Raw genomic sequence first — 27473 nt, 5'->3', positions numbered from 1 at the left:
ACACCAACGGCCTGAAAAACCACAAAACATGGAACACTAAGTTGTGAGCAACTTCTTGAATTCAAATTTAGATGGTGTACAACAACGCAGATTACACTTTGAAAGGAAGCATCTACAAGGGCCTGTCCAAAAAAAAAAACATCTTTGGAAAGATGAAACCAAGATGAACCTTAATGATTGCAAGAGAAAAGTATGGAAAAGGGAAGGCATAGTTCATGATTAGAAAAACACCACATCATATATCAGATATGATGGAGACAATGTTATGCAGCAGGTAACTAGTTTTTAGCATTTGATATATGATATATGAATGTGAGATGGCTGACCACAAGCCTCACAATGATTTGACACGAAATGACCCAAAACCGAAAGCAGAAAACCCTCGAAACTAACAGCAACTGAAGGTGGCTGCAGTAAAGGCCTGCTAAAGCATCACAAGGAAGGAAACAGTATTTGGTGATGTTTGACAATGTACTTAAAAGCTTAAAGTCTGCTCTTAATCACATTTTGTGTGATTTAAAATCCACTGTGACAGTGTGCAGAGGCAAAATTAAAAAAAAATGTTTACTGTCCAGGAGCTTACAAACAAAACTGTAAATTATTGGCCTTGGAAACCCAGAAAAACTGTCAGGTAACCACTTGAATCCTCAAAATACAAGATTGATGATGGACCAGCTTGGTTGCTCGACTGGTAAATCAGCAAGTGGTACTAGTAATTTTCTGCAGAGGCAGTAGCAGCAGAAGAAGAGGAAGAAGAAACAGAAAAAAACAGAAGTAGCAACAAAAGCAGAAGCACAAGAAAAAGCATAAGCAATAGCCCAGTCGCAATGTAAGGTTCAACACAAATAACTAATAACACAAAGAATGATTTAAAAAATAGCAGCTACATTAAAGCAATGAAGAGGTGCAGGAGAAGATAATCTTAAATGGGAGACTAGCCAAATTTAATACTCTCTAAATTCTTTGTACATGTTGTCAGGTATATTTATTGCCCTTCGTATATAACCATTGTGTAACACAACTATATATTTGCATTTTTGAAGAGTTTCAGAGCCCATCACAGCACAGAAACAGCTTTAGTGAAGGTTACAAATGATCTTCTTATGGCCTCTGACAGTGGACTCATCTCTGTGTTATTGTCCTGCTAGACCTCAGCGCAGCGTTCAATACTGTTCGACCATAATATCCTATTAGAACAATTGTAGCATACTGTATGTAATACAGGTACTGCGCTGCAGTGGTTTGTATCATATCTATCTAATAGGCTCCAATTTGTTCATGTAAATGGAAAGTCCTCTTCACACACTAAGGTTAATTATGGAGTTCCACAGGGTTCAGTGCTAGGACCAATTCTGTTTGCATTATACATGCTTTCCTTAGGCAGTAGGGCTGTGCGATATGACCAAAATCTCACATCCCGATATTAAGACATCTATCGTCCGATAATGATATAAATCACAAAAATGTAACATTTTCTGTAAATTCTGTGAATCTCGGGCAGCTCGACTTGCTTGAAGTGTTTCCAGCTGGGCGTCGCGTACCTGGAGTTGAGTGTTTTAACTGATGCATGAAACTATACATTTTTAGACATAGGTTGTAACGGCCGCCGTTTTCTTTATGAGTATTTATTACACAGCGTGCTGCGGGGAAAAGCCTGTTCTAATGTTTGAGTCTAAGGTTTATTTTTTAGCACCTGACGGCTCTTTTTTGCTTCTCATCCATAAATACTCTGCATCTTTCGCGTGATTCGGTTTATTTTGAAAAGTCTCAACAGGATCTTGAGCTTTTTTGTGAAAGGTTTATGTGGAAAATAAACAAGCGGACATGCGATGGTTTTACTGTTGTTGTTGCTAAAGACAATGCATAAAAACAAGTGCTTGTTTGTCTGTAGTGTGGTTATATTAAATATAAGAGAAAGAGAGAACTTTAAGAAATTAATATAGCCACTACAGTGACCATCAAAATAATGAAAAAATATTGCCATAAACAGTTTATTTTGCGACACCACGAAACAAACGATAGCGTAAAATGCAACGATAGACGTTTTTATATCGTCATCCGATATATATTGTTATATCGATCAGCCCTATTAGGCAGTATCATCAGAAGACATAGTATACATTTTCACTGCTATGCAGATGGCAAAAAACTCTATCCATGGAGCCAGATAACACACACCAATTAGTTAAACTGCAGGAATGTCTTCAAGACATAAAGACCTAATTTTCTGCTTCTTAATTCAGATAAAGCTGAGGTTATTTTACTCGGCCCTGAAAATCTTAGAAATATGGTATCTAACCAGATTCTTACTCTGGATGGCATTACCTTGGCCTCCAGTAACACTGTGAGGAATCTTGGAGTCATTTTTGACCAGGACATGTCCTTCAATGCACATATTAAACAAATATGTAAGACTGCTTTCTTCCATTTGCACAACATCTCTAAAATTAGAAATTTCCTGTCTCAGAGTGATGCTGAAAAATTAGTTCATGCATATTTCTAGGCTGGACCACTGTAATTCATTATTATCAGGACGTCCTAAAAACTCTCTGAAATACCTTCAGCTAATCCAAAATGCTGCAGCAAAAGTGCTGACAGGGACTAGAAAGAGAGAGCATATTTCTCCTATATTGGCTTCCTGTTAAATCCAGAATTGAGTTCAAAATCCTGCCCCTCACATACAATGTCTTAAATAATCAGGCCCCATCTTATCTTATGGGGCAGGGATAGCTCAGTAGGTAGAGTGGTTGCCCCATGATCGGAAGGTCGGGGGTTCGATTCCCCTTAACAGCTACCCTGAGGTACCCCTGAGCAAGGTACCGTCCCTACACACTGCTCCCCGGGCGCCCAATGGCTGCCCACTGCTTCACTGAGTGAATGGGTTAAATGCAGAGAGCAATTTCCCCACGGGGCTCAATAAAGTACAATAATGTACACACCTTCTCTTCTTCTTAATGACCTTGTAGTACCATATCACCCCATTAGAGCACTTCACTCTCACACTGCAGGCGTACTTGTTGATCCTAGAGTATTTAAAAGTAGAATGTGAGGGAGAGCCTTTGGTTTTCAGGCCCCTCTTCTGTGGAACCAGCTTCCAGTTTGGATTTGGGAGACAGACACTATCTCTACTTTTAAGATTAGGCTTAAAACTTTCCTTTTTGCTAAAGCATATAATTAGGGCTGGACCAGGTGACCCTGAATCCTCCCTTAGTTATGCTGCAATAGACATAGGCTGCTGTAGGCAGACTCATACCCCTCCTAGGTGACTGAAAAGGAAAATGCATCATGGACACCCATGATGCATTTTCCTTTTCAGTCACCTTTTTCACTCACTATGTGTTAATACACCTCTCTGCATTAAATCGCACTTGTTATTAATCTGTCTCTTCCACAGCATGTCTTCTATCCTGTCTTCCTTCTCTTACCCCAACCGATGGCCGCCCCTCCCTGAGCCTGGTTCTGCCGGAGGCTTCTTCCTGTTAAAAGGGAGTTTTTTCTCATAGGGGGTCATCTGATTGTTGGGTTTTTCTCTGTATGTATTATTGTAAGGTCTACCTTACAATATAAAGCGTCTTCAACGTTATATGGCGTTATATTAATAAAATTGAATTGAACTTGAATTTTAAAATCACATAAATCATTTTGAGTTGCATAAAGGTCTTGGAGAAACAACATTTTGTTAAAATGTATAGTTGTCATTTAGAAGAATGACAATAAAACCCACTTTATACACAAGTTTTATTTGCTGCAGTTCTTAAAGTTTTGCCTAAAGAATTTACCTAAAGTTTATATTACAACTGCAATGATTAATTAAGTAACTCAAATAAGTCAATTACAAAAAATTCTCGACACAAATTCTTTGCTTCGATGCTTCATTTAATCCACGGCTCTGTAGCGTGCAGATGTGTTAAACAATGTATACCTAAGTTTTTCACCCACATTTGTTATATTTCTAAAAACTGACCAGAAAATACAAACGTATTTAGGAGCAGCGAATAAAAAGTGTAAATAACAAGTATGACAACATTAAGCCCACAGCCCCCAGTTTTAAACAGAAACACTGATAACACAACAGCAGCAGTGTTGATGACGCTGGCAAAGTTTAATGTGAAAACTTCCAGATTAGACGGTGTGGCATAATGTTTGTGATCAAACAGATTAAAGATGCACTTCATGGCCCACGCTGAACAATGCCAGGTGTAAGAATTATGCCTTATGCCTGTTAGCAATTTTAAACATATAACAAAGGCTCCTAAAACTATAGAGAACTTTAAAAATGAAATAAAGAATAGGAGAAATATTATAAGCTAATAACAATTCACCAGTTCAACTAATATCTGTCCACTTGTGAATACCAACTGCACCTTACTTGTAAACCGCATGTGTTTGTTATTTTCCTGTGTACATCATAAATCGTTGTCAATTTTACTTCCTGCATTAGTTTTCCATCCTTGATTGTATGCTGATTAATCTCACCAACTGTATATCTGGTTACTTCCTGATTTATTTTGAAATTTCTGTATGTCTTAGACCTCACTTAGTTAATCAAATCAAATCAAATCAAATCACTTTTTATTGTCACATCACATGTGCAGGCACACTGGCACAGCACATGCGAGTGAAATTCTTGTGTGCGAGCCCCACAAGCAACAGAGATGTGCAAACACAACAACACAAACGAGCAAAATACAAGAATGTTACACTTCCAGCCTTTGCTTTGTTGCCCTACCATGCCTGTTTTCAGTTAGCCACTGGTCTTAGTATATACAGCTCCAGCTTTGCGCTAACCACTTGTCATCTGGTAAACTTGCTTAGTCAAGCTCCCCAGCATTCCTCATGATTTTGTTATTTTCCCTTGTGAACTTCTCATTTCCTTTTGGACAGCTCTATGGACTTTGCCTTTTGACTACACCCTCCCAAACTGGATTTTACTCTGCCCATGTGTATCCTGCATTGGGTTCTCTTCCTGATTTTTACACTACGATCTGGCCAGTATGAACCCAGATGCTACTTTGTTTGCTGGGGAATTTTATGATTTTATCATTTACTCTAATCTGTCTTCATGGTGAATCGAAGAGAGCTCTTAATTGGTATCTTAAAAAGACTATACAGAGAGTAGTGTCTTTTTTGGCTGGTTATGTGGTCTTATGGTCCTAACCATCAAATGCTCTAGCCTTTCCAAGATGATAAGGTAAAACACTGGGTGGCTGAAATGACTGAAGCTTCCCTGCTCCAAAGCTCCATGGAAACTCAGCTGCCCAGCACTGCAAGTGGATAGACTGACTCGACTTGTACCTCTCCTGTTTCCACATCTGTCACTGGAAGTCTGTTCAGAAGGCAATCAATGGTTCCCATGCTCTTGTGTCATAGCCAGCTACTCATTCTTGAGTAAGTGAGGTGTCCCAACTGGCTTTCCTGTATTTAGGCAGCTCATTTGAACTCACCTAGTCATGATCTGATCTGATCCCCTGGCTAGGGCAAAGTTTCTTTTTTTGCATCAAAATTGGGATTTGTTCTAGAAAGTTATAAGCAAACTAACCCCTCTGAAAGGATTCTCAAAAATGTGGTTTTGGACAGCATCTTGTATGTCCTGTATCAATCAAGAACCCTATCACTGCAATGAAAAGTGATCCCTTCCTAATAATATGCCAAAAACACTTTAGAAACTCCCATCTGAAACTTAATTTTAGGTTACTTTGATATCAAAATGCCCAGCATCCACAATGACCAAGACACATCAACATTCATAGAAATAAGCTTCTATGACAGGGATGTCCAACTCCAAGCCTCAAGAGCCGGTTTCCTGCAGGTTTTAGATATCACCTTGGGTCAACAAACCTGAATCAAATGATTAGTTCATTACCAGGCCTCTGGAGAACTTCAAGACATGTTGAGGAGGCAATTTAGCCATTTAAATCAGCGGTGCTGGATAAAGGACACATGTAAAACCTGCAGGACACCGGCTCTTGAGGCCTGTAGTTGGACAGCCCAGTTCTATGGGAATTGTACTGGCATCAGCCCAATCTACTTCTATCAGGATAATGCTATTTTTAAACAAATATCCAACACTAGCAATGACAGATGTGTCTCACCAGAACAGATGTTTTCAGAACTTAACACAGCTCTTCTCACTATTACGACTAAAGGCATCATATAAACTATTCAGACTGTGTATGCCACTGCAGCGATCCTGAAGACATGTAGAGACATGTGGGTAGATCACACTTGCAGGTTGCACTATTTTTTTTCCCTTGCTTAGTTGACTAAGAAATTAGTTCCAAGGAATATCCCTAATTCTGAGAATGAGGATACGCTCACTTTTCTTAATTGCAGCAACCACATACTCACTCATTGCACATTTAAACACACAGGCTGTGTCCAAATTCAGGGGCCACATCCTTCAGAGGACCAAGCCTATGTAGACCAGGTCCTTACACATGAACACACACCACACACACTCCTCTTAATGTTTCACCAGTCTGATGAAGGGCTAACATTAAAAACATTGTAATTTCTAAAAGGGAAACCAATGAGTAGTTAATTTTAAAACACGTGTGTTTTTTCTTTTTTGAATATGAATGTGAGGTGGCCAGGTGTTGTGGCTGGAAAACAAGCTCAAACCATCACCCCCCTCTACCACGCTTAACAGTTGGTATGAGTATTGTATTTGTATTTGGTTTTCTCCAAAAGTGGTGCTGTTCATTGTGGACAGACATCTCAATTTTGGTTTTGTCTGTCAGAATGACATTGTTCCAAAAGTCTTGTGGCTGGATGAGATGCAAACCTAAGCCATGCTGTCATATTCCTTTTTGAGAGAAAAGGTTTTCATTTGGCAGCCCTTCCAAACAAGCCATACATGTTCAATTTCCTTCTTATTTTAACATACTGAGGCCTGTAGAGACTGAGATGTAGCTCCTGTGTTTTTTGCATTTTCTCAAAACAGTGCACACTCTACCCATGAGTTGAATTCACTAGGACACTGACTCTTGGGAAGATTGGTAGCTGTCTTGAATGTTTTCCACATGGGAATAGTCTTTCTAAAAATGGTTTTAAAACCCTTCCCAGATTGGTGGTGAGCAACAGTTTCTCTAAGACCACTGATGATGTATTAGCATTGTGTTACACACCTATTTTTGCTTAGTTTTTTTCCAAAATAAATAATGACATTGTATGTCATGTGTTCAAGTTTTATTTACATAATTTCAGCACCTGGTAAGCACCAAATGAATTTTTTTATTATGTTCTCATATGTAAGACCCTAGAATTCACCTGGAGGTTGTTCTCCATACATGGATTAATGTTTCTGATGGATGAAATTATTGACAATTTGGCATAATACCAGCCAGTATTACAGTTAGTGTGATGCCATCACAAGGTAAGCTCTGTTTCTTTTTATTCTTTATACATGTTTCATTTAATCATAAACAACCCAACAACATTAAGGTTTTGTGTGATTTTTAAATTAAGTAAGAGCTGTATTTTCTTCCAGTCTCCTCATTGGTGTGACTGAACTCCCCAGGCATCTCACACAGCCATGGGAATTGGCTTATGTCTAAAACAAATGATTTCTTGTGGACTAGTGGCTGCACATGTTGTCTTGACCAAATATGGCTGAGTTAAAACACTACACTCCAACCACGGCAACACATTGGAATGGAAGCAGGTTTCCTTAACTGGTGTGAGAATAGTCCACGATACAACTTCCAAAATGGGATTTTACTCTGTTACCTGAATTCTGTATGGCTGGTAGATTAGCTCAGATTACTACACAGCATGGCCTGAACCTTGAATACTGGAGGCCTTTCTTCATTTCTTTACAGCCCAGATCACAGTGTTTCACCAGTGTATAGTGGCTTGGCAGTTAAAAGTTAGCTTCTGCTACACATGTGAAGCTGGTTAATGAAAAAAATCCACACACACAAGACATATAAGACTACATCAACTAACAAATAATCTGTTCAACTAAAAACAAACACAACACTCAGGAAGGCAAAGACAACAAGTCACAATAAGCTGAGTGATTGGATTTCTGTTTAGTTCCAGTTTACGTTTTGTTCTTACTTTTGTAAGACCTCATGATTCTCTATCTTTATCTCTTGCTCACTCGCCTCCACTTAAAATAGTTAGATTTTTACTTATTTATTTTTGCTGTGGTTGTGGTCGAAAATGTGCAGTGCACTGAGAGCATGCCATCTTGTGCATATATTAACTGTTCCCTTATATGTGTTCTGGTGTCAGATAGTTATTTATATTTTTTTTCTTTGCACTTCTTTTTTGAAAGGTAAGCATTGAATAAGCAACCTAACATGTAACAAAACTCCTTATTTAATGAACACAGGCTGATCTTTACAAGTTCAAAAAAGAAGGTGAAGCATTTACTGAAGACATTACTTTTCAGTGAATGATAAGCGTTTATTTATCCCAAAATTTGGGAAATTGTGTTACAGCAGCATGATATAAAAAAAAAATGTAAAGATGTAAAAATCTAATGAGATACAAGTTTAAATACAAAATGAAGCAGTTATTAATTGTTATAACATTCTTTTAATCAATTAATGTAATAAGCAATTTCACAGAGACAAAAATGCTTTTGTTTGGTTTTTAGTTTATTTATTTACTTATTTTAGGTGAGCCTGCCTAAAAATGTACAGCTCCTAATTCTTCCAGGCTAGTTTCTACAGGCCGTCCTTCAGCCTGTAGAAAGTACCCTTTGTTTTTTCCTTTATTGCTCGGTGGTTAGTAGACATATCTGCATCCAAATTCCTTCATTGTGTTGCACAACACATCACAGCGGTGTAAGAATTTACACCCAGAGGCGATATTTTTTCTTGTTCTAACAGCTGCACAACACGCCCAGGACACTTATGAGCGGCCTACAAAATGACTGTGATGAACTGAACTTGCATGCTGTAGGTCAAAAGGGGAACAATACAGCTGTTAACTCCTTTTAACTTTGACATTCAAACTATTTCATAGTATAAAGGTAACTTATATATATATCTCATCAAAATGCGCGTATTGTAGGGAAGCATGAGAGGACAGTGACACGGCGCACAGAAAATTCAGATGTGTGTGCGTGTGTGTGTGAGAGGTGGTCTCTTTTGGCGCTTGATACTTTCGATTCGTCTCCCATTTGTGTGATTTAACTTCTGGGTTATCATATACACTACCGTTTATGCGCTCTCTACATTAGAAGGCCCAAATCTGCATACGTTTACTAATCTGTCTCGCTTCCATGTCGAGTCTGTGGTGACGTCAGGGACTTCGCGTTTTAAAAAAACGAAGAAAAAAGCTAGAAACTTTTCAAAGTTAGAAACATTCAGTCTGACCTGGGCGCGTTAATCCACTCTCGTCGACGGCCACTCAAACACGGAAAACAGAGCTGATTTAACGATCCTTAAATTAACTCCCGACAACAAATAAAGTTTTCCACCAGGGGAAAGGCCAGAAGACGACTTTTTCTCAGTTCCTCTCCCTATCCCTCGGCAGCGGCTTGCGAAAAACTCCACCCTGGCTCAGCGCGTCGACGCACAGAGGGGCGGTGTAGAGTTCGGGTACTGTTCTGCTGCAGGCGAATAACACTGAGGGTGTTTTCATACTTTTCTATTTTGTTTCCAAACTCTGTCTTGTTTTCAACACTAAACCAACTCAATTTGACTCTTAATGGCACGGACTGTGCTGGAGGAGACCGCGGAGACGTTCAGATCTGCTTTGTTAGGGTTTCCGGGTAGACAGACATGTTTCCTTCAAACGTTGGCCAGCTGCATTTGAAGTTGCCCAGGATGGTTCGGTGGGTGTGTCAAAAGTGTCAACATCGTCGTATTATAAAGCTGGTGTGCGCACGCAACGCTGGGGCCACATAACCGTAAAAGTGTCAGCTCCTCGAAACTTCAACCTATCTTACTTTTTCTTTGGCCTGAACACTGCTCGCATCCGGCTGTCATCACTGACAGTGACGGGACTGAAACCCAGTGTTTCTCTTTTGTAGCCCTCTTTTTAATGTTCTCTTTGATTAGTAATTTTTTAAAAAGTTTTTAAAAAGCTACTATCTGCAATAAAAACAATAATAACAAATTAACATTCAAAAGAAGAAGAAAGGTGGAGAGGTACATATATTTTTAAAATTCTGTTGAAGTCTTGGGTGGCTTTCTGACTTGTCATTCCTTGTCTTACAAAGCTCTTGAACCTGCGACTTACTTTCTCACCATCTGCAAGGATATAAATATAAATTTTCAGATAAAAAAACAAAGATTATTTTTCATTAAATAAATCTTAATCACATATTAAACACAGTTCGTTTGTCTCTTTATTATTATTATGTTATTATAGTATTATAATATTATATTATGTTATATTATTCAGTCAGTGTCAATAGTCACTCAGTATTAATTTGCTGTTTTTAGGGCAAGGTATATTTTCTGTGATTATTGCAAGACCTGTCTAATGTTCAAGCTTAATACAAATGTTCTGCAAATTAATATTAATTAAAAAAGATGAGAACTGTAAAAACAGATTCTGTATACATACTAAATGCTTCAGTATGCAACTCTGCAAGTTGCAAGTACTAGTGGTGAATTAAGTTTAGTGAAATGTTATTTAAAATCAGTGAAGGAAAATGGATAGATGGCTATTTCTTCTGTCAAATAAGCAACTTACTAAAACAAATTAGTCATCTATTTTGCCACCTAAACAGACATTTTGTGTTCTTTTATGGCAAATTATTTTGGATAGATGTACAGAAATAACAGAAAATTACCATTGTGTAAAAACATAGACATTTTCCATCATTTTAAAGCAGTTTTACTGCTTTAAGTAACCCGAGATCTTGTATATTTCTGCATATGTTTTATTTTAATTCAAAGCTATTTACACATGTAAAAACAATTACATTAGCATTGTTACCATGCACACTCAACATCATGGGTGAGTAGAGTTAGTTTAACAGCTTAATAATTAGCTGACAATTCTGTTAACTACAGTGTTGCAGTTAGTAGTTAGAGGATTTAAAATATAATAACTCTCCTTATTATTTGAAAAAAAAAAATATCCAGGAAATATTGGCAATTTAGAATCTAATCAAAAACTAGATTCTTGAAAGCCTCTAATAGACAACAGCATTGTTGTATCTATTCTAAATTTAATGCCACATAAATGATGCACAATAAATCCCACATCCCGTTTAGTTGTGATCCTTGCAAAATCATAATCACAAATTCCTTAATCTATTAAAGAGGGAGACACATTGTTTTCCGCAGTGTGAAGTATATATGAGGCGGGAAAACATTAGGTGTTTCCACCTATTAGAACAGGATAACAGTATGTTTGCATTTTAATCTGAACTTAACTTAAGATGTTTTTAGTCTTTAGTTAATCAGTCTATCCCAGCCTCTCCTAGGGCAAAAGGTGGGCTATACCCTGGACAGGTCGCCTGCACATCACAGGGCTAACAGAGACTGAGAACCATTCACACCCATCACTGCAAGCCTTTGGACTGTGGGAGGAAGCTGGAGCACCCAGAGAGAACTGACGCAAACACAGGGATGGGCCTAAGGTGAGGCAACAGTGCTAACCACAGCACCACTATGCTGCCCACAACAATCCAATTCTGATAACTAACCTAATTATGAGAAATTTAATGGTGTGTGTTCATTACATTTCCAAAGCATTTCAAAAACAAAAAATCATACCACCAGTAAAATATGGTGGAGGTAGTGTGATGGTGCCATGTTGAAACTGTATTTTCTGTTTCCTTGTGTTATCTTTGTCTAATATTTAAATGTGTTTGATTTGAAACATTTAAGTGTAACAAACAATTGAAAAAGAGGAAATCAGAAAGGCAACCCCCTTTTTTATATCACTTTATGTTCAATTTCTCAAGCACTTTGATATATAAATAGTCAAATGATGACAAATATGAGGATGATGGTAGATTTATCAACTCAATTTATGCCAATCTAATGTATGTATGTGTAAGGCAGTGACTGGAATAAATATGTAGTCACCCTCATTCTACAGGAATAATAAAGGATTCTTCCATGTTTTGTATAAGTATGACAAGCAGCTACAGGAAATTTCTGATGGAAGTTCCTGCTTCTACGAGGTTGTCAAACTACAAGTTACTGAAATGAAATTGTTTGGCTGCTTTCTGCTTGCACTGTTTGCAACAGAAACCTAAAAGTACACATGTAAATTTGTGTAAATTTAACAACTAAATTTAATTAGAAGATCAGACTGCACTTTCAAGAATGATAGGATAAATTACTCAAATTCAAGAAGGTTTACAAAGGATTTCTAGCAGTTGTTTGTACAGTACCTATATTTTTCCCCCCTGAAACACTGATTAGATTGGATGAATGTAAATTTCAGATTTCTTAAAAAGGGCCACATCACAAGAAGAAAACCTTGCAGGCACTGGCTATAATGTTTCCATGACATTTTTAAATAATCTTCTTTCCCCTTTTTGTTTCCTGTAATAAAGTGAACTGTTTCTGTACACATAGAGGCAATAAATAACTTGCTTGCTATTTACTTCTGTAAGTGAACAGAACAGGTTTAGAAAATAACAATGAATGACAATGCAACCAATGACCTTACCCAGTTTAATGAATTAGACTGCAAATATGAAGTTTCAGCTAAAGTTCCCTCTGTCCAAGAACATGTCTTTTCTTGTCTGACCAGTTTCTCAAATTCACACAAAGTTCTTTTAAAAATGGGAAATTAGAAGCCATAGACAGTTTGATATATTTGATTTATTTATCAGTGAAATGTTTAACACTATTAAACATTTTCTTACAATAACCCCTCAATAAATTGATTGGTGTCTCAACAAAATAAAACCAGGTATGTGTTACAAAGTATACAGTATGCTACAGTGCATATTTTCTTTTTTTTTTTCTTTTTACAGATTTACATTGGGTTTTAGATATTTGGCTCCCGGAATCAGAAGTTTAAAGATAACGCACCATTTGCCTACTGGAAAAAGCTCCTCTTTATATAGCATCATTTTGCCTCTTGTGTTGAACTGTTCTGGTTTATGATGACCAAGTGACATTGTAAAGTCAGCACCTCCATCATATGCTGTGACAGCAGTACAATTTTAAATCATAAAAACAGGTGACACATACTCTTCGTTCTGTTTCATTAGAGGAAAACCTGAAGTCACATCATCACTGGTTGGCAGCTGTCAGAATCAATCATGCTATGTCTATGTCTGTTTATGGTTCTCCCAAATATAGCTGTTCATGAAATATAAAAGTTGAAATAAAGGATAACTAAAATAAAATATTGTGGTAACAGACTCTGCTCAGGTTTACTGTCCTGCAGTAACACATGAAGACAAGGGGACTCCAGCTGTTTGTAGTCCTCCACTAATGGAGATTTAATCATAATTTTGCACGGCACAGCACTTTCTGTTGCTATTCATCTGATCTCTATTGTCTCGCATAGTTTCCAAACTGCTGGAACTTAATAATTCTCCAAGTAAGTGCAGAGTACTTTCAGTTGCTGACGGCTCTTTCAGAGCCAGCCGTGGCTGCAGGCATACGAGGCATCTTCTTTACTGGACTTGGGATGTGCTGAAAGAAGAAAAAATAATCAACATCATGAAACAATTCATTACTGTCCATATATTGCATTTTGACAAGTTAGAGCCCTCTGATTATATGGGAGAAGCAATGCTGCATGTGCAGGGGGATTCTTTCGTAGATGGGGAAAAGGGCTTCAGTATCTTGTCTAGGTACACCAAGACATGCAGAGAGAGAATGCTGACAAGCTTTCTCTTCTGAATCACAGGTTCCTCCACATTTATGTTTTACATAAACCGTCATCCATCCAAGTGCCCAGGAACACTTTTCAGGAAGCCAAATGGTTCCTTCAGACCACTGCTTGTTTGCATTTCCACTGAGAAAAAGAACCATCTGACCAGTTTAAATCTGAGATGACAAGTGTGGTAGTGTGATAGAATGCCACCAGTGGAATTTCTTTCCCATTCCACAGTACTCTCTTAGTTGTATTAAAACAAAGTGGAAGTGATTAGGAATGACAGCCACCAAGCGGTACGCCGTGTAAAAATCTGAGGATGCTGAGGTGCAGAGTTTGCAACATTCTGCAGAATCAACACCTCCAAACTTCCTGTGGAAATTAGCTCAAGGACAATGTGCAAAGAGCTTCGTGGAACGCATATCCCTGGATGAAAACTTATCCAACCCTTTCACCACCAAGTGCAATGCAAAGCAGATCATTTGTTAGAGCAGCTGAGACATGTTCTCTCCAGTTACAAATCACGACTCTCTGTTTGGCAATTCAATGGACAAGTCTGGGTTTGGCTGTTGCCAAAAGAACTTTTAATGTATTGGGGATTATGGTGTGGGGTTGTTTTTCAGGAAGGGCTCAGCTCCTTAGTTCTAATGAGAGGAACTCTTAATGATTCAGCATCCAAGACATTTTGGACAATTTGATGCTCCCAACTTTTAGAGACCAGTTTGGGGAGCCCCTCTTCCTGTTCCGACATGACTGCACACCAGTGTACAAAGCCATGTCCATAAAGACATGGATGAGGGAATTTGGTGTCAAAGAACTTGACTGAGTCCTGATCTCAAACCTATAGAACACCTTTGGGATGAATTAAAGAGGTGACCATGAGCCAGGCCTTCTCACCCAACAGCAATGTCTGACCTCAAGAATGCAATTCTGGAAAGGGAAGTGTCTAATGGAGGCTCCTGCCACAAATAGTGGACTGACATTACATTAAACTAGATGGATTAAGGAAGGGATGTCATTTAAATTCATATGCATGTGAAGGCAGACAAACAAATGCCTTTGGCAATATAGCGTATAGGAATGTGCATGACTAGAAAACTACAGGAGTAATCGTCACTACTGTCACTAGTCGGTACCAGATGTACTAGTTGTTTAATGTAATTGTTTTCAATTGATGCCAAATATCAGTAAATTGTTGTCTTCTAAATGCTATCTACCACCAGGTGGAGCTGCTGCTCTGAGATTGTTGTTGACAAACCCCATAAATCTCTTAATCTCACCTGATCTTTTTGTTGACAAGCTTATTGTGTGCTTTGTAAAGCATTCACACTACTGAGTTCCTGTTTCTCTTTATTCTTTACTATTCTTCTTCTTCTAGTTGTTAGTTCTTTTTCTAAATGTAAAAGAATGAGATTGCTGATACCAGCTGTGGAAACGAGCTGTCTCTGCAAGGTGGATGGGCTTTCCCTTAGAACAGGCTGAGGAGTTCAGTCATTCAGGAAAGGTTTAGAGCACAGCAGCTACAAAAGAAGACAGTTGAGGTGGTCGCCTCCTGAATAAAGTGTTGCAACACCAGCTGGGCTTGTCATACTGAGGAGGAAGGCTCAGCCTCAGAACACGTTGGAGAGATGACCTCTACCGACTGGCCTGGGAATGCTACAGTGTTCCCCCAGATAAGCTGGAAGAGGTGGTTCTCTGTTTAGCCTGCAGCCCCCACAACCCGAATATAACTAAATCATATAAAATAGCTGGGTGATTTCATCCATTCATCCATCCACGCTCTTCCACTTATCCATATCAGAGTCGTAGGGAGGTTGGAGCCTATTCCAGCTACCATAGGGCAAGAGGTTGGGTACACCCTGGATGGATCGCCAGGGATGACAGACATTCGTACTCGCATTCACACCTATGGCCAATTTAGATTCACCAATTAAAGGTTTTATACTCTTACTAAGCATGTGGACTCTTACATGCCCACCATGTCATTTGTTTCTATAAGGGACTGCTCATATAGTCATTTACAGATTAAAAAAAAAATACTGTTACAGAATTCATTTTGTCTATATGAAAGATAGAAAACTGCCCAAATATTTATTCCTCCTGTACCTCTGTGGCACTGCTTGAGCGAACCCGTTCTGATTCTGCTGGCAGGTCATCATCCAGAGGTCTGCGGGCATATTCCCTGCGGTGTTTGTCATCCACTCGCGTCAAGTACCATGTACCTGGGAACAGATCCTCAACAGAGCCTTGTGGGACATAGTTGGCTGTATGGAAGAAAAAAAAAAGTGATCAGTGTAAACAAGCCATTATTCCAAATACCAGTCTAGTTGTGTGTGTGAATAACTCAGTGAGCGTTTTAGCCAAACCAGCCTATTTTACTGAGGCAAGACTCTGACAAGTTAAAGACTTTCCATTGAAGTACTCTTCAGATGTGTGAATTTGAAATCAAAGTCAGGGTACACTGTCTTACATTTACCTGGGGTGTGAATCTTCTATTTTTGTTTTTGACTTAAATCAGTCAATCAAGATTTGTTAATCATGTTTCTTTGTGCAGAATAATATATAAATAACCAAGTAACATTTTATATTAGGGCACAGCAAAAGCCGTTGTGAAGCTCTTTAATTATATTAGAACAAGAATCACATACTTGTCATTACTGTAAACATCACAATTAACATTTTCTATTTGTGCTTACATGAACGCTATTTTGTGCGTTTGTGACAGCTCTTAGTGTCCTTGCTGTCAGAAATATGGAAAAATAATAACCAAGCAACAAAAGCGAGGTCATACCCAAGTGGTGTGTGTCTTCTCGCAGCTTCATATTCTCAGAGAAAAGAGCTGGCGAAACTTTCTTCCTCGAGTCCAGTCTTGTCTTCAGGTCGCTTAGGCTCAATACAAGTTTGTCCAGACTAGATCCTGACACAGACAACCAACCAGAAATGAACTACAGTTTCTTTCTACTGTTTTTAATGGCAAAAGTTTGCAATTTTACTTATGTCACACAAGTCAATTGTAAAATATATGACTTACCAGGGATATGGTCCTGTGTCACTCTGAGAGAATACAGTGTAGCAGCAAATCCTGAACCATAGGAGAAAACTCCAATCCTTTGTCCTGCCATTTGTGATGGTGTGTGTCTACAACAGAGGCAACAAATATATATATATATATTTTTAATATACATACTGGATGAGTAAAACTAGTCCCAAATAAATAGTAATCTTAGCAGGACAAGCATTTCAAATCAAGGACAAGGATCCAAAGAGACTCTTGATGTTAGTGTTGTGGAATCAGTATGGATTCAGGACTTCTATGTGATCTGTTCAGCCTTTATTATTCAGGCAGTTGAGAAGTGAACTATAACATGGATTTTTAAAAAAAGAAAAAGAAAAGAAAAGAAAGGAAAATTGTGCGCTCCCGCTCACTCACGCACACGCACACACACACACACACACACACACACACACACACACACACACACACACACACACACACAAAGCCTAACACAAAATTTGGAGCACATCCCACAGAATTTTAATTATGCCTCAAGTCTGAGTGGATTTTGTCTTTTTTGCCTTGACTAGATAGTGCAGTGAAGAGCAGACAGGAAGGTGGGGAAAGACATGCAGCAAAGAGCTCAGACTGGAGTTGAACCCAGGACATTACTTTAAGACTTGCAGCATATGTTCATCTGCTCCAGCAGACAGCTAAACTATTGCACCCATGTGTTGCTGCCTTTAATTTATTTATTATAGGTTAATCCAGGCTTTGACTTCAACCTTCTTAAGCACGTGATTCAAACTAATGTTTGACCTCAGTGGACAAATAAATGCAAAAGGAAGAAAAGACAATGAGACATACTGTGCAATAAGTGATGCCAGGCAGCCATAGACAGAGGGGGTGTACATGTTTCCATTCTGGTTGGAGATTAGCAGGGATGCCTTGGTCTTCCTCTCAAACATATCTGTACTGGCCTTCATGAATGCCTTCTCCACATCCCGGTCAAAGTAGGTATCCTCTGGCTGTACATCTCTGCAACACACAATGAGTAAGAAAACTACTACAAGTGCTTTTCCCCCCTTTGTGTTTGTATAAAAGTACAAATGATGAAAATGTCTAAATATGTCCAAAACTAGCAATTACACTTGAGCTCACGACTTTAAAACAAACTATCTGGCCAGGTGCTTTACTTTGAGAGTACCTGAAGGCTTCGAGGCCTGTGAAGGGTCCGGTCTCAGTGTTTGGGCTGGGGTGGTTCAGAAAGTCATTCAGCATCAGTCTTGCCAATGACTTCTGTACCAGCTTGCAATAAGGAGAGTGGAAGACTAAAAAGCCAAAGTCCTCCAGGCTGAAGCTCTTATCTGAACCCTCTGTTAGAAAATATAATGATTAAAGACCATGTGAAAAAATTAATTTACTGAATGACACAATGGTTATTCTTGTGTGTAGCTCAAGCAGTACTACCACACTAGGCTACATACGGCACAGGTGTAAATGACAGTTTGAAATGATAGATAAGAGTTTCACTCAAACCAACACTTCTCTTGAACATGTTTTTTCTACATACAACTCAAATCTTGTTGCACTTCTTCCTAGCTCAGCATAAATTCCTGCTAGTTTTTAGGGCTTGATTTAGATTCTTTGTGACTTCGGTTCAAAATCAAAACACATTGTTCAATAAAAAGAAAGGGGCAGCTAAGAGCTTTTGGCTCATACTCCAATTTACAGACCCCATACCACAGAGCAGTTTATACCAAACCGCTGACCTTGAGAGAAAACCGAAGAAGTAATTTTTCTGGCCAAGGTGTGTGTGTGTACTGGTTTTTCCTATTTGGGGGGGTCCAAAATACGAAATTTACTATTCTTTGGGACCAACAGGCCTGATGGGGACCAAAATCCATGTCCCCATGAGTTTGAAGACTCAAAATGTGGTTTTAGTGTCATGGTTACAATTGCGTTATGGTTAAGGTTTAGGGTAAGGATTAGGCATTCATTTTTGATGGTTAGGGTTAGGGTTAGGGTAAGCGGCTAGGGAAAGCATAATGTCAATGAGATGTCCTCACGAGGATAGCAAACCAGACATGTGTGTGTCTTTCTATATACTACCAACCTCGTTGCCACTGTGCATGGATTTTGTTGCGGTACACAGAGTAGCAGCGGTCCAAGGCACTCAGGTAGCACTGTATCGACAGCTTGCCATCTACAACAGGATACTCTGACACCATGTCTGGCTTATAGAAGTCATATGCATGCTGCATGTGGGTTCCCCGTAGGCCTGTATATTAAAAACAACAACTTCAGTCATTCCCTCATTTTACCACAAATGTCAAAAGACATATGTTCAGACACATTTTGTGCGATGCTCATTTAAAACGTTGCACGACTGAGGTCATTTCTGGATACATTTTATCTACTAACAGATTTAACACAGTCCTACTGGTGTATCCATTACAAGTGCTTATATCATAACTCATCTGAGCAGAAATAAACTTTTTTCCAAAAATGTATAATTTCTTTCTCAAAAGCTCTGTCTCAGAGACTGAGCATAAGAAACAAAGCTATCAATTAACTGACCTCGCTCAAAGGCCAGAGGAGCATTAGGCCCAATCAGGATGGCCACAGCACCAGCCCCCCCTGTAGGCCGGGCGCTTCCTGTGGCATAGACAGCAATGTCCCCTGCTACCACCAAAGCATAACGTCCTGCAGAGAAGAAACACAAGGAGCAGGAAATCACTAAGGCATTCTTTTTAGAAAAACAGAAGCTGCTTCAGGTACACTCAACACAGACTACACCAAAAAGACACACACATAAGATAAGATAAGATAACCTTTATTAGTCCCACACGTGGGAAATTTGTTTTGTCACAGCAGGAAGTGGACATTGCAAAAGTTATGAAGCAAAAATTAGAATACAATAAGAATAAATACAGTACACAACTGTACAGAATAGAATAAAATACTATATACAGTAGAATAAAATAGAATAAAATATACAATAAGATAAAAATAGAATACAAATGCTATATACAACTGAGTAAAAATACCTACATACCCCACATACTGCATATACAAGTCTATCTACTTAAGTTTTCATGCATAATATAATGTTTTAACTTTATTTAAACTTTATTTATACAGGTAATCCCGCTGAGACTTAGTGTCTCATTTACAAGAGAGATATGTTTGAGTCAGCATGTCACTAAACACTGGTGAAGAGATTTAAAAAAAAAGCCACTGTGGCTTTTCAAAAAGCTTACATGTGTTATATTTTGGGCGCTATGACTGCACACAGAGTCGATTCTAGACCTTTGTTCTCAAGTTGAGAACCCAGAGCGTTCATTCAGCACTTTTGTCTAACAGTCACATGATCGCACGACGGACACATCTGAGGAAACTGTTCAATTCACCAAGCTTCTGATTGGTAGACGCCCTGCTCACTCACCTAAGCCACAGCTCACTAACACACAATGATTTGTGAAATATGAAGAACTTGTAACACTAATAAGTGAACATTCATGAAATTACATTGCTGCATGACTTGCTGGGTAATGCTGAGTAATTATGCTTAACTGAAAGACTTTTTTTAAGTGGACTGGGATGATAACTATAGCAGTGCAATGCACTTTGGAGACTACTTAAGTTATTAAACAAAAAATGGAAACCACTCTGGAGCTCCAGCATCTCAAATGTTTACATTTTGTGGATTTCTTTGGTTTATCTAATTGTAAAATTTTACCTTTTGGGGTTTAGAGAGGTCAGCTTTGACTGGAAAACATGAGATATTTCTGGTAATTTTTGATATAAACAAAAGCAGCTTAACATTAACAAAAGCTTACTCACCATCCCATGAGCTGGATTCCACCCAGTTGACAGCGTTGAAGAGTGCAGCTGTACCACCATAGCAAGCATTTGTGGTGTCAATTCCCTCCACATCTGTATTGCCAGAGTTCTCAAATAGCTGCATGAGGGCTGTCTTGACAGACTTGGACTTGTCAATGATGGTTTCAGTACCAACTTCCAGTCGACCAATGCTGTTGTAGGATAGAGCATTCTTCTCCATCAACCTCTGGACCACAGTCAGGCAGAGAGAATTTATATCCTCACGGTCTGAACAAAAGCCCATGCGAGCTTGGCCCAAGCCCACGGTGTATTTACCAGCGGGCACACCATCAAACTCCTCCAACTCAGTCTGGTCCACATATTGGGATGGGAAGTACAGTTCTAAGGCAATGATACCCACATCTTTAGGCCATGGTCCCAGGTAACTAACTGGGGCTGAGCCAGGCATCCTGAACAAATTAGGGGACAAGAAGGGGTTTTATATTAAACATTATATTAATAACACACAGATAACACATAAAAACAGATATGCTCTTAGTTTCCAAGCACACCAGTTTTAAAAATGTCAATAAACAGGGTGGATGGATACATACAGGAGTTAATTTATACTGATAATTTGTTAAACAAAATAAGGATTTGATCATATATGTTAAGTAGCTATATGCAGCAGTTCCAGTATCTACATCTGTGAGTATGCAGTTTTGGATTCACTCTCTGATGGTGAAATCTGAATCACTCTAACACAAGTTAAATCAGTAGGTTAGTAAATGGCACAATTTTAATGTTTTTATAGAAAATATGGAAAAATCCATATGTTAAGTATCACCATTCAGCCTTAAAATACTGGCATATGACCAGCCCCATTGACAGGTAAGTACTTGGTTATATCTCATTCAAATCAGTTTTATTTATATAGCACCAAATTACAGCAACATTTACCTCAACAGGCTTCAGACTAAAATACCCTACACTAACAGATGCTGATGATGAAAAGGGATAAAATTGGTTGTATAAGGGTTGAAAATGTACAGCCAAAATAAACTAATATAACAATATTACTTATGCACAGGCATCAGCACCGAAACCTTTACAGCTGCATAATTATGGGGGTACATTTTATTTAATTACAACAACGTCGCAGAGCACGAGTCATTACAGGCTAATAATCATAAACAATAAAATCCAACTCTCAAACTGTATGCTAGTTTGAGACTTATTAGAAAGTATTTAGAAAGCACAAAAAGTAATACTAGAAAAGAACAGTGTACTGATATTAGTCTATTTACTGATGATCTCTTTACCAATAATCTGACAGATAACGTTAGCCGACTTGCTGCGATTACGGGTGGCATTGCTAGCAACCACGTTAGCTAAGAGAACAGCAAATGTGATATACTTGCTACAGCTGTACTGATTCTATGACCTTCTTTCTTTCCTTGACTTTTACATAAATATCATCAAATGTTGACATATACTGTCACTCCACATGCATATTAAGCCGGTAAGATTAGCTAGTCAAAAGGTCGGCCCAGCAGATTTTCAGAACCAAATCTTAAATCTTAGCTTAAAGTGGAGGACACGTTTCTGGAGCTGCCCATAACTATATATTTGCTTTCATACCATTCAGAATACGTACCTAAACGGCTACATAGAACTAGACGGGGACCAGATAAGTACAGTGGGCAACAAAATTGGGTGAAAGGGCAACGGCAACTGGATTTCCTGGAACTTAAGCAGTGCATGCCTGGGAGCCAAAGTATAGTCTACCACACTGAGTTAACGGGACACTTGCGTATGAAAATATGTTGTTTTCATTAAAAAAAAATGAAATTAAAAAAAATTAAAAAGTAACTAGTTTGATGACATTCTTATGCAGGGCACATACTTTGATAGATCACAGTACGGACTACAAGCGTTTCTTCGGACAGTTTGCTAGTCGGAAGAATACAGCTGACGGACCAACTGAGGTGTATATATTTATATATGCACTCACTGTCATAAACCTGTACTAAAGGGTCTGACTCGCCATGTCTGCTTCAGTGTTAACATTCTTACATTAACTAAAACATCTATTTATATGTGTGTGTGTGTGTGTGTGTGTGCTCACACAAGAACGATTCTTTATTCTCATGTGAAAATCAGATTAACAGCAACGCACAATAAATTTCTCTTGTGTTTTCTTCATAACTGAACATGTGTAGCTGCAGGATATTCGTAGCGATTCTCACCTGTATGTAGTCAACTTCAGCGATGAAGGTTATTCTCTTCGGCGTTTCTTATATCCAGCTCAGCAACCTCTAGTAGTCAAGTAGAGGTGTATTTATATCAGACAGTGACGAGGCAGCGTAACTTCAGTACTACAGCACCTGGCTTCCTGTCCAATCACAGCTCACAGGCACGATGCGGCGCTACGAACCCCCTGAAAGCTTCCAACCAATCGGAGAATACCAATCACAACCACGCATCACGGCCGTATTTGCTGTCCAATAGTATGACATGCATGATGTCTGGTGAGAAAGAAAGAGCCAATCAGGTTGCCCAAATAATTCCTGGCGCGGTAGTGTGTAGCACTTGTAGTACAGAGCACCATGGTTATGAAAAATTGTAGCGGTCATAATTTCTGGTGAGTATCAATAGTTGCCAGGTGTTTTATACTGCAAAAACAATGTGAATTACAATAACATTATATACACATTACTTGTGCTAAAACTATATTAATCACTAATCAATAGGCTTCTAGACTACCTTTATATATTTTAACCTCCTAAGACGCGAACTCTTCCACGGCATACATTTTTAATTACTCTTTGATATTTGGGCTGATTGGGACCTTATGAATGTAAAAACAAAGAATTACCAGATTTATTTATTTTTTAACCAAATTTTTGTTTATAAGAAAAATGAGAGCCACATATGAGGATATTCGTTTAAAATTTTGATAGTATAATGTCCTCGTAATTAGATATAAGGCCCCTGTAGAGCAAAATTGAGTATTTTGGTCTAAATAACCCAAAATATGATGTCCACATATGTGGATGCCAGGTCCTAGGAGGTTAATGATGACAGGAAAATAATCAAAAGATGAAAGATAAAAGTAACCCCCTAATTGCAGAATTGACTAGAGTTAGTGGTCTGTACAAGTCATATGCGTTTTACATGCATATATACATGGAGATGTGTATAATTATATGATGAAATAATCTTCCAAGCAACATTTTAACACTGCAGCTAAGCCATAACGTGCTTAATAGCTATATGTTAAATCTGCTTGCCAACTACAGGTTTCCAAATGATAACCAGAGTGACTGTTATTTACTTTATTTTACCATTTTTCTGTGAAAAAACGAATAAACAAGCAAAATTAATTCGGTAAAAACACCACCACTTTAAGACGAGAATGAACACCATTACACTTCAATTGTGAATCTGGGTTGTATTATTATTCCAAAGCATAAAGATTTAGAAAAAAAAAAACAAAACTTCAAAATTATAGGTTATAAGGTAAATAACAGGTCAATACTACTGAGTCAGCAACCCCACTAAGAGTTGCTTAGTAGAGAGGAACAATTAAATGTAGTCTCTATCAAGAGCTACACAATGAATAAAAATGCATCAGCAAAAATCATGGGACAGATTAGGTATAAAATAGATTGATAAGAAGAGCACAAAATGTGGCAGGAGAAACCTGTGTGTGTGTGTGTGTGTGTGTGTGTGTGTGTGTGTGTGTGTGTGTGTGTGTGTGTGTGTGTGTGTACACATATATATTCCTTTAACAAAAGAGAACGTACTGATTTTGCTGATGGGTTAAAGACCTGATGATACCAAGTATGAGGCACTACAGCAAGTTGGCAACAAGAAATAATCACTGTTTATTTGCTATAAATGGGACACAGTGTAAACATTTGACCCTGTCAAAACTCTGTAATTCAAACTAACTGAACATCACAATTTCACAATAAAATGTATGATGAAAACAGTAACGTACATACATATTACAAACATAGTACAAGCATTTTTCTTTCATTCATTTTCTTGTCAGACATTTAAAAACCCTGTTTAGTAAGTTTTTTAAAGCATCAGATATTTTATTCTGAACAAACAGTTCATTAACACAACACTGTACCCTTTTGAATACATTCTAAAACTGAACTTGTGTATTAACAAGGGAAAAAAATTACAATTAGTCAGCCCTTCTTCCATGCTCCTGCTACGTAGCCTTAGCTAGTAGAACAGTGTACCACTGAAGGTAAAACAGAAATAATGCGAGTAATAAGTAAAAGATTTAATTTATGCAGATATAACAACAGGTATGAGGAGATATAAAAACAAAACTTAATGAGTGTGGAGTATGGAGAGAGGTTTTTGGCTGCTACCTCTCATTTAACTTGACTCCCAGAATTAATTCTCCCATAACAACAGCAGCTGGCTTCCAGCTTGTGGCTCCAATTCCTACATTAGAAAAAAAAATGGCAGAAAAGTTCAAAACAAATCAAATGCATAATCAAATTATTATATATTTATGAAAAATGTGTCTAATAATAACAATAATTAAAAAAAGGATCAGCTTTCAGTCCCAGTTTGTAACAATATGTATAGCAGAACATTTTAATCTTTTGTGTGAGGTTATTAAAATGTATTTTGATTGTTGCCTGGTTGAGGAATATACCTTACACCAGTGATTTTTAACCATCGGTGAGCCATGCCTTGAGGGGCGCAAAACACCTTTTTTGTTTTACACCTGTGGGCCGTGGGACATCATTAGTTATTAATTGAAGACACCAGGGACTACTGTTATCCATGAAAATCTCAGTTACAATACAGCTTCTCCCGGCTTGGTGAGAGTTGTTTAATCAGCCTCAATAAGCAAGCAGAAGAAGACACCCTGCCTGCCGTCAGCAAAATATATGGAGTAGTTCTTAAAATGCAAAAATGAAGATAAAAGTGACAACCCCCCCCCCCCCCCCCCGCAAAAATTTTGTGCAAGTACAACCCTGACTTCCTGAATATGGGTTTGTGAACGGAAAAGAAAAGAAGCAGACCCAAGAGCCCAATGTGTGGAGTGTGGACTAATGCTATCCAACGAAGCACTAAAGCCTTTGAAATTAAAACGGCATCTCGAAACCAAACATCCCACACTCGCAAGAAAACCAGCGGAATATTTCAAGGGAAAAGAAAAATGGACAGCAGATGCAGGAACTGTCTGTTGTGTCACTGACTGGTAACTCTAAATGTGCTTTAAAATCTAGCTACCTTGTATCCAGACTTGTGTCACAGAGTAAAAAGTCTTTCACTATAGTGGAAGAGTTGATTTTGCCTGCCCCTGTACATATGTTTCATGAAATGATCGGAGAGGCTGCTGCAAAAAAGGTACTGACCATCCTACTCTCAAACAACACTGCAAGCCACCATATCATGGACATGGCCTTAGACATACAGCATCAGCTTCTAGAAAGAATAAAAAGTAGTTCACTGATGTCACGAATGGTGCATTATTGCTGGTTTCAGTTTGTTATCGCTGGGACAGCAGAAGACATGCTGTTTTGTGGAGAGCTACCAACACGAGCCACGGCTCAGGAATGTTTCCGCTGCATTGACAACTACTTCACTGAGAACGATCTGAACTGGCAGAACTGTGTTGGGGTGTGCACTAATGATGAAGCTTCAAAGACTGGCAGGCATCATTAGGCAGATCTTTGATTGTGCACCAGAAGCGAAATGGACCCACTGTTTTCTCTACTGTGAAATCCTTGTAGCAAAAAAGATGTCACTTGAGTTCCACGAGGTGATGGATGTAAACTATCAAATTCATTAAAAATAACTACAGATGTTTTACCAAGCTTTGTGAGGACATGGAAGCAGGTCAGGTCCAGCTGCTCTACCAGAGTGAGGTAAGCTGGCTTTCAAGAGGACTGGTCCTCAAGCATTTATTTGAACTGAGGAACGAGGTCTTCTCTTTTCTCACAGAGAAAGAAAATCTGCTCTTGCACATTATTAAGCCAAGCTTGCCTACCTCTGTGACATTTTTTCACTGCTGAACCAGCTGAACATCTCACTTCAAGGGAGAAACAGCAACATGTTTTTTGTTGCAGACAAAGTTGAAGCTTTCAAGGGGAAAATTGCTTTATTGACTAAGAGGGCCCAGGAAAAGAGGATGGACATGTTTTCACTTTTATCTCTCATCTTGGAAAACTCCCCTCAAGTGAAGATCAGTGATTCTGTCTGTAACACCTTTCACAACTGACAGAGAAATTTGATGAATATTTCCTATTTTCTGCAGATCCCACTCAAAGTGATGTCGCTTTGCCCTCACATCTCTAATCCCATCTTCTGGAAGTTTCCACCGATAGCACTTTAAAGTTGCAGTGGGGCAAACTGGACCTGGGCTCCTTTTGGATTGCTGTCTCAAAGGATGTCTGGCACTGAGAGCTGTGAAATTCCTCCCATTCACAACTACATATCTGTGTGAATCCGGATTTTCCACTGTGACCACAACCAAGACCAAAGCCTGAAACAAACTCAGAGAGCGAGTCTTTCTCTCTGCCTTGTTGACAACAGTCTACAAAACTGTCAATAATAATATGCATAACAGTATTTCAAAAACTGCTCATCTACTGGGATTTCTCTAGGGTTTGCAGAGAATGGTCTGAAAAAGACAAAAAAAATTTTTTCCAGTATATCCAGTATCCATTTTTTCTGGGGAAGAAAGTTTTATAATAGGGTCAGGATTTGGGATAAATATGAAAGCACAGATTTATCATGGGCTTGGCTTGGCGCTTTGCCTTTTTTATTCCAACAACACTGTGGCCCGGTGCTGAAGGTCAAATTCATACGTTTGGTATTGGAAGTACTAACCTACTAACCTCAACCCCATCAA

At 38.5% G+C, this 27473-nt stretch overlaps 3 protein-coding genes across 5 annotated transcripts in view; all 3 read right to left on the bottom strand.

Moving 5' to 3' along the window:
• The window catches only part of tln1 (talin 1), a 56637-nt gene extending 46859 nt beyond the window's left edge, over positions 1–9778 (bottom strand). For both annotated transcript variants that reach the window (XM_085360071.1, XM_085360072.1), the window contains exon 1: positions 9330–9778. The gene's annotated coding sequence lies outside the window, so the exon portion shown is untranslated. The remainder of the gene's footprint in view (positions 1–9329) is intronic.
• A 3024-nt stretch (positions 9779–12802) lies between these two features.
• hmgcs1 (3-hydroxy-3-methylglutaryl-CoA synthase 1 (soluble)) lies at positions 12803–22964 on the bottom strand. Of its 2 annotated transcripts, none has more exons than XM_085358566.1 (10): positions 22828–22964; positions 20600–21048; positions 19334–19459; positions 18870–19034; positions 17961–18129; positions 17621–17791; positions 16790–16896; positions 16550–16675; positions 15865–16022; positions 12803–13574 (listed from the first exon to the last, which is right to left on the bottom strand). In XM_085358566.1, exons 2-10 carry the CDS (start codon positions 21045–21047, stop codon positions 13497–13499), a joined length of 1548 nt encoding a protein of 515 aa, XP_085214692.1. In that variant the 5' UTR covers position 21048; positions 22828–22964; the 3' UTR covers positions 12803–13496. The 2 variants fall into 2 exon arrangements, with proteins under 2 accessions (XP_085214692.1, XP_085214691.1); XM_085358565.1 differs by lacking the exon at positions 22828–22964 and adding an exon at positions 22236–22300.
• Positions 22965–24775: 1811 nt separating this feature from the next.
• ythdc2 (YTH domain containing 2) overlaps positions 24776–27473 on the bottom strand; it is a 40255-nt gene continuing 37557 nt past the window's right edge. Inside the window, exon 31 of the mRNA XM_085360070.1 lies at positions 24776–25048. Coding sequence (XP_085216196.1) covers positions 24998–25048 — 51 coding nt within the window. The 3' untranslated portion in view covers positions 24776–24997. The remainder of the gene's footprint in view (positions 25049–27473) is intronic.

Source organism: Diplotaxodon limnothrissa, linkage group LG7, assembly GCF_057381915.1.
Source record: "Diplotaxodon limnothrissa isolate DT_005_m linkage group LG7, D_limnothrissa_male_GT1.1, whole genome shotgun sequence".
Lineage (NCBI taxonomy): Eukaryota > Metazoa > Chordata > Actinopteri > Cichliformes > Cichlidae > Diplotaxodon > Diplotaxodon limnothrissa.
Note: the sequence above shows the minus strand (reverse complement) of the source record. Positions and strands in the feature narration are given on the sequence as shown.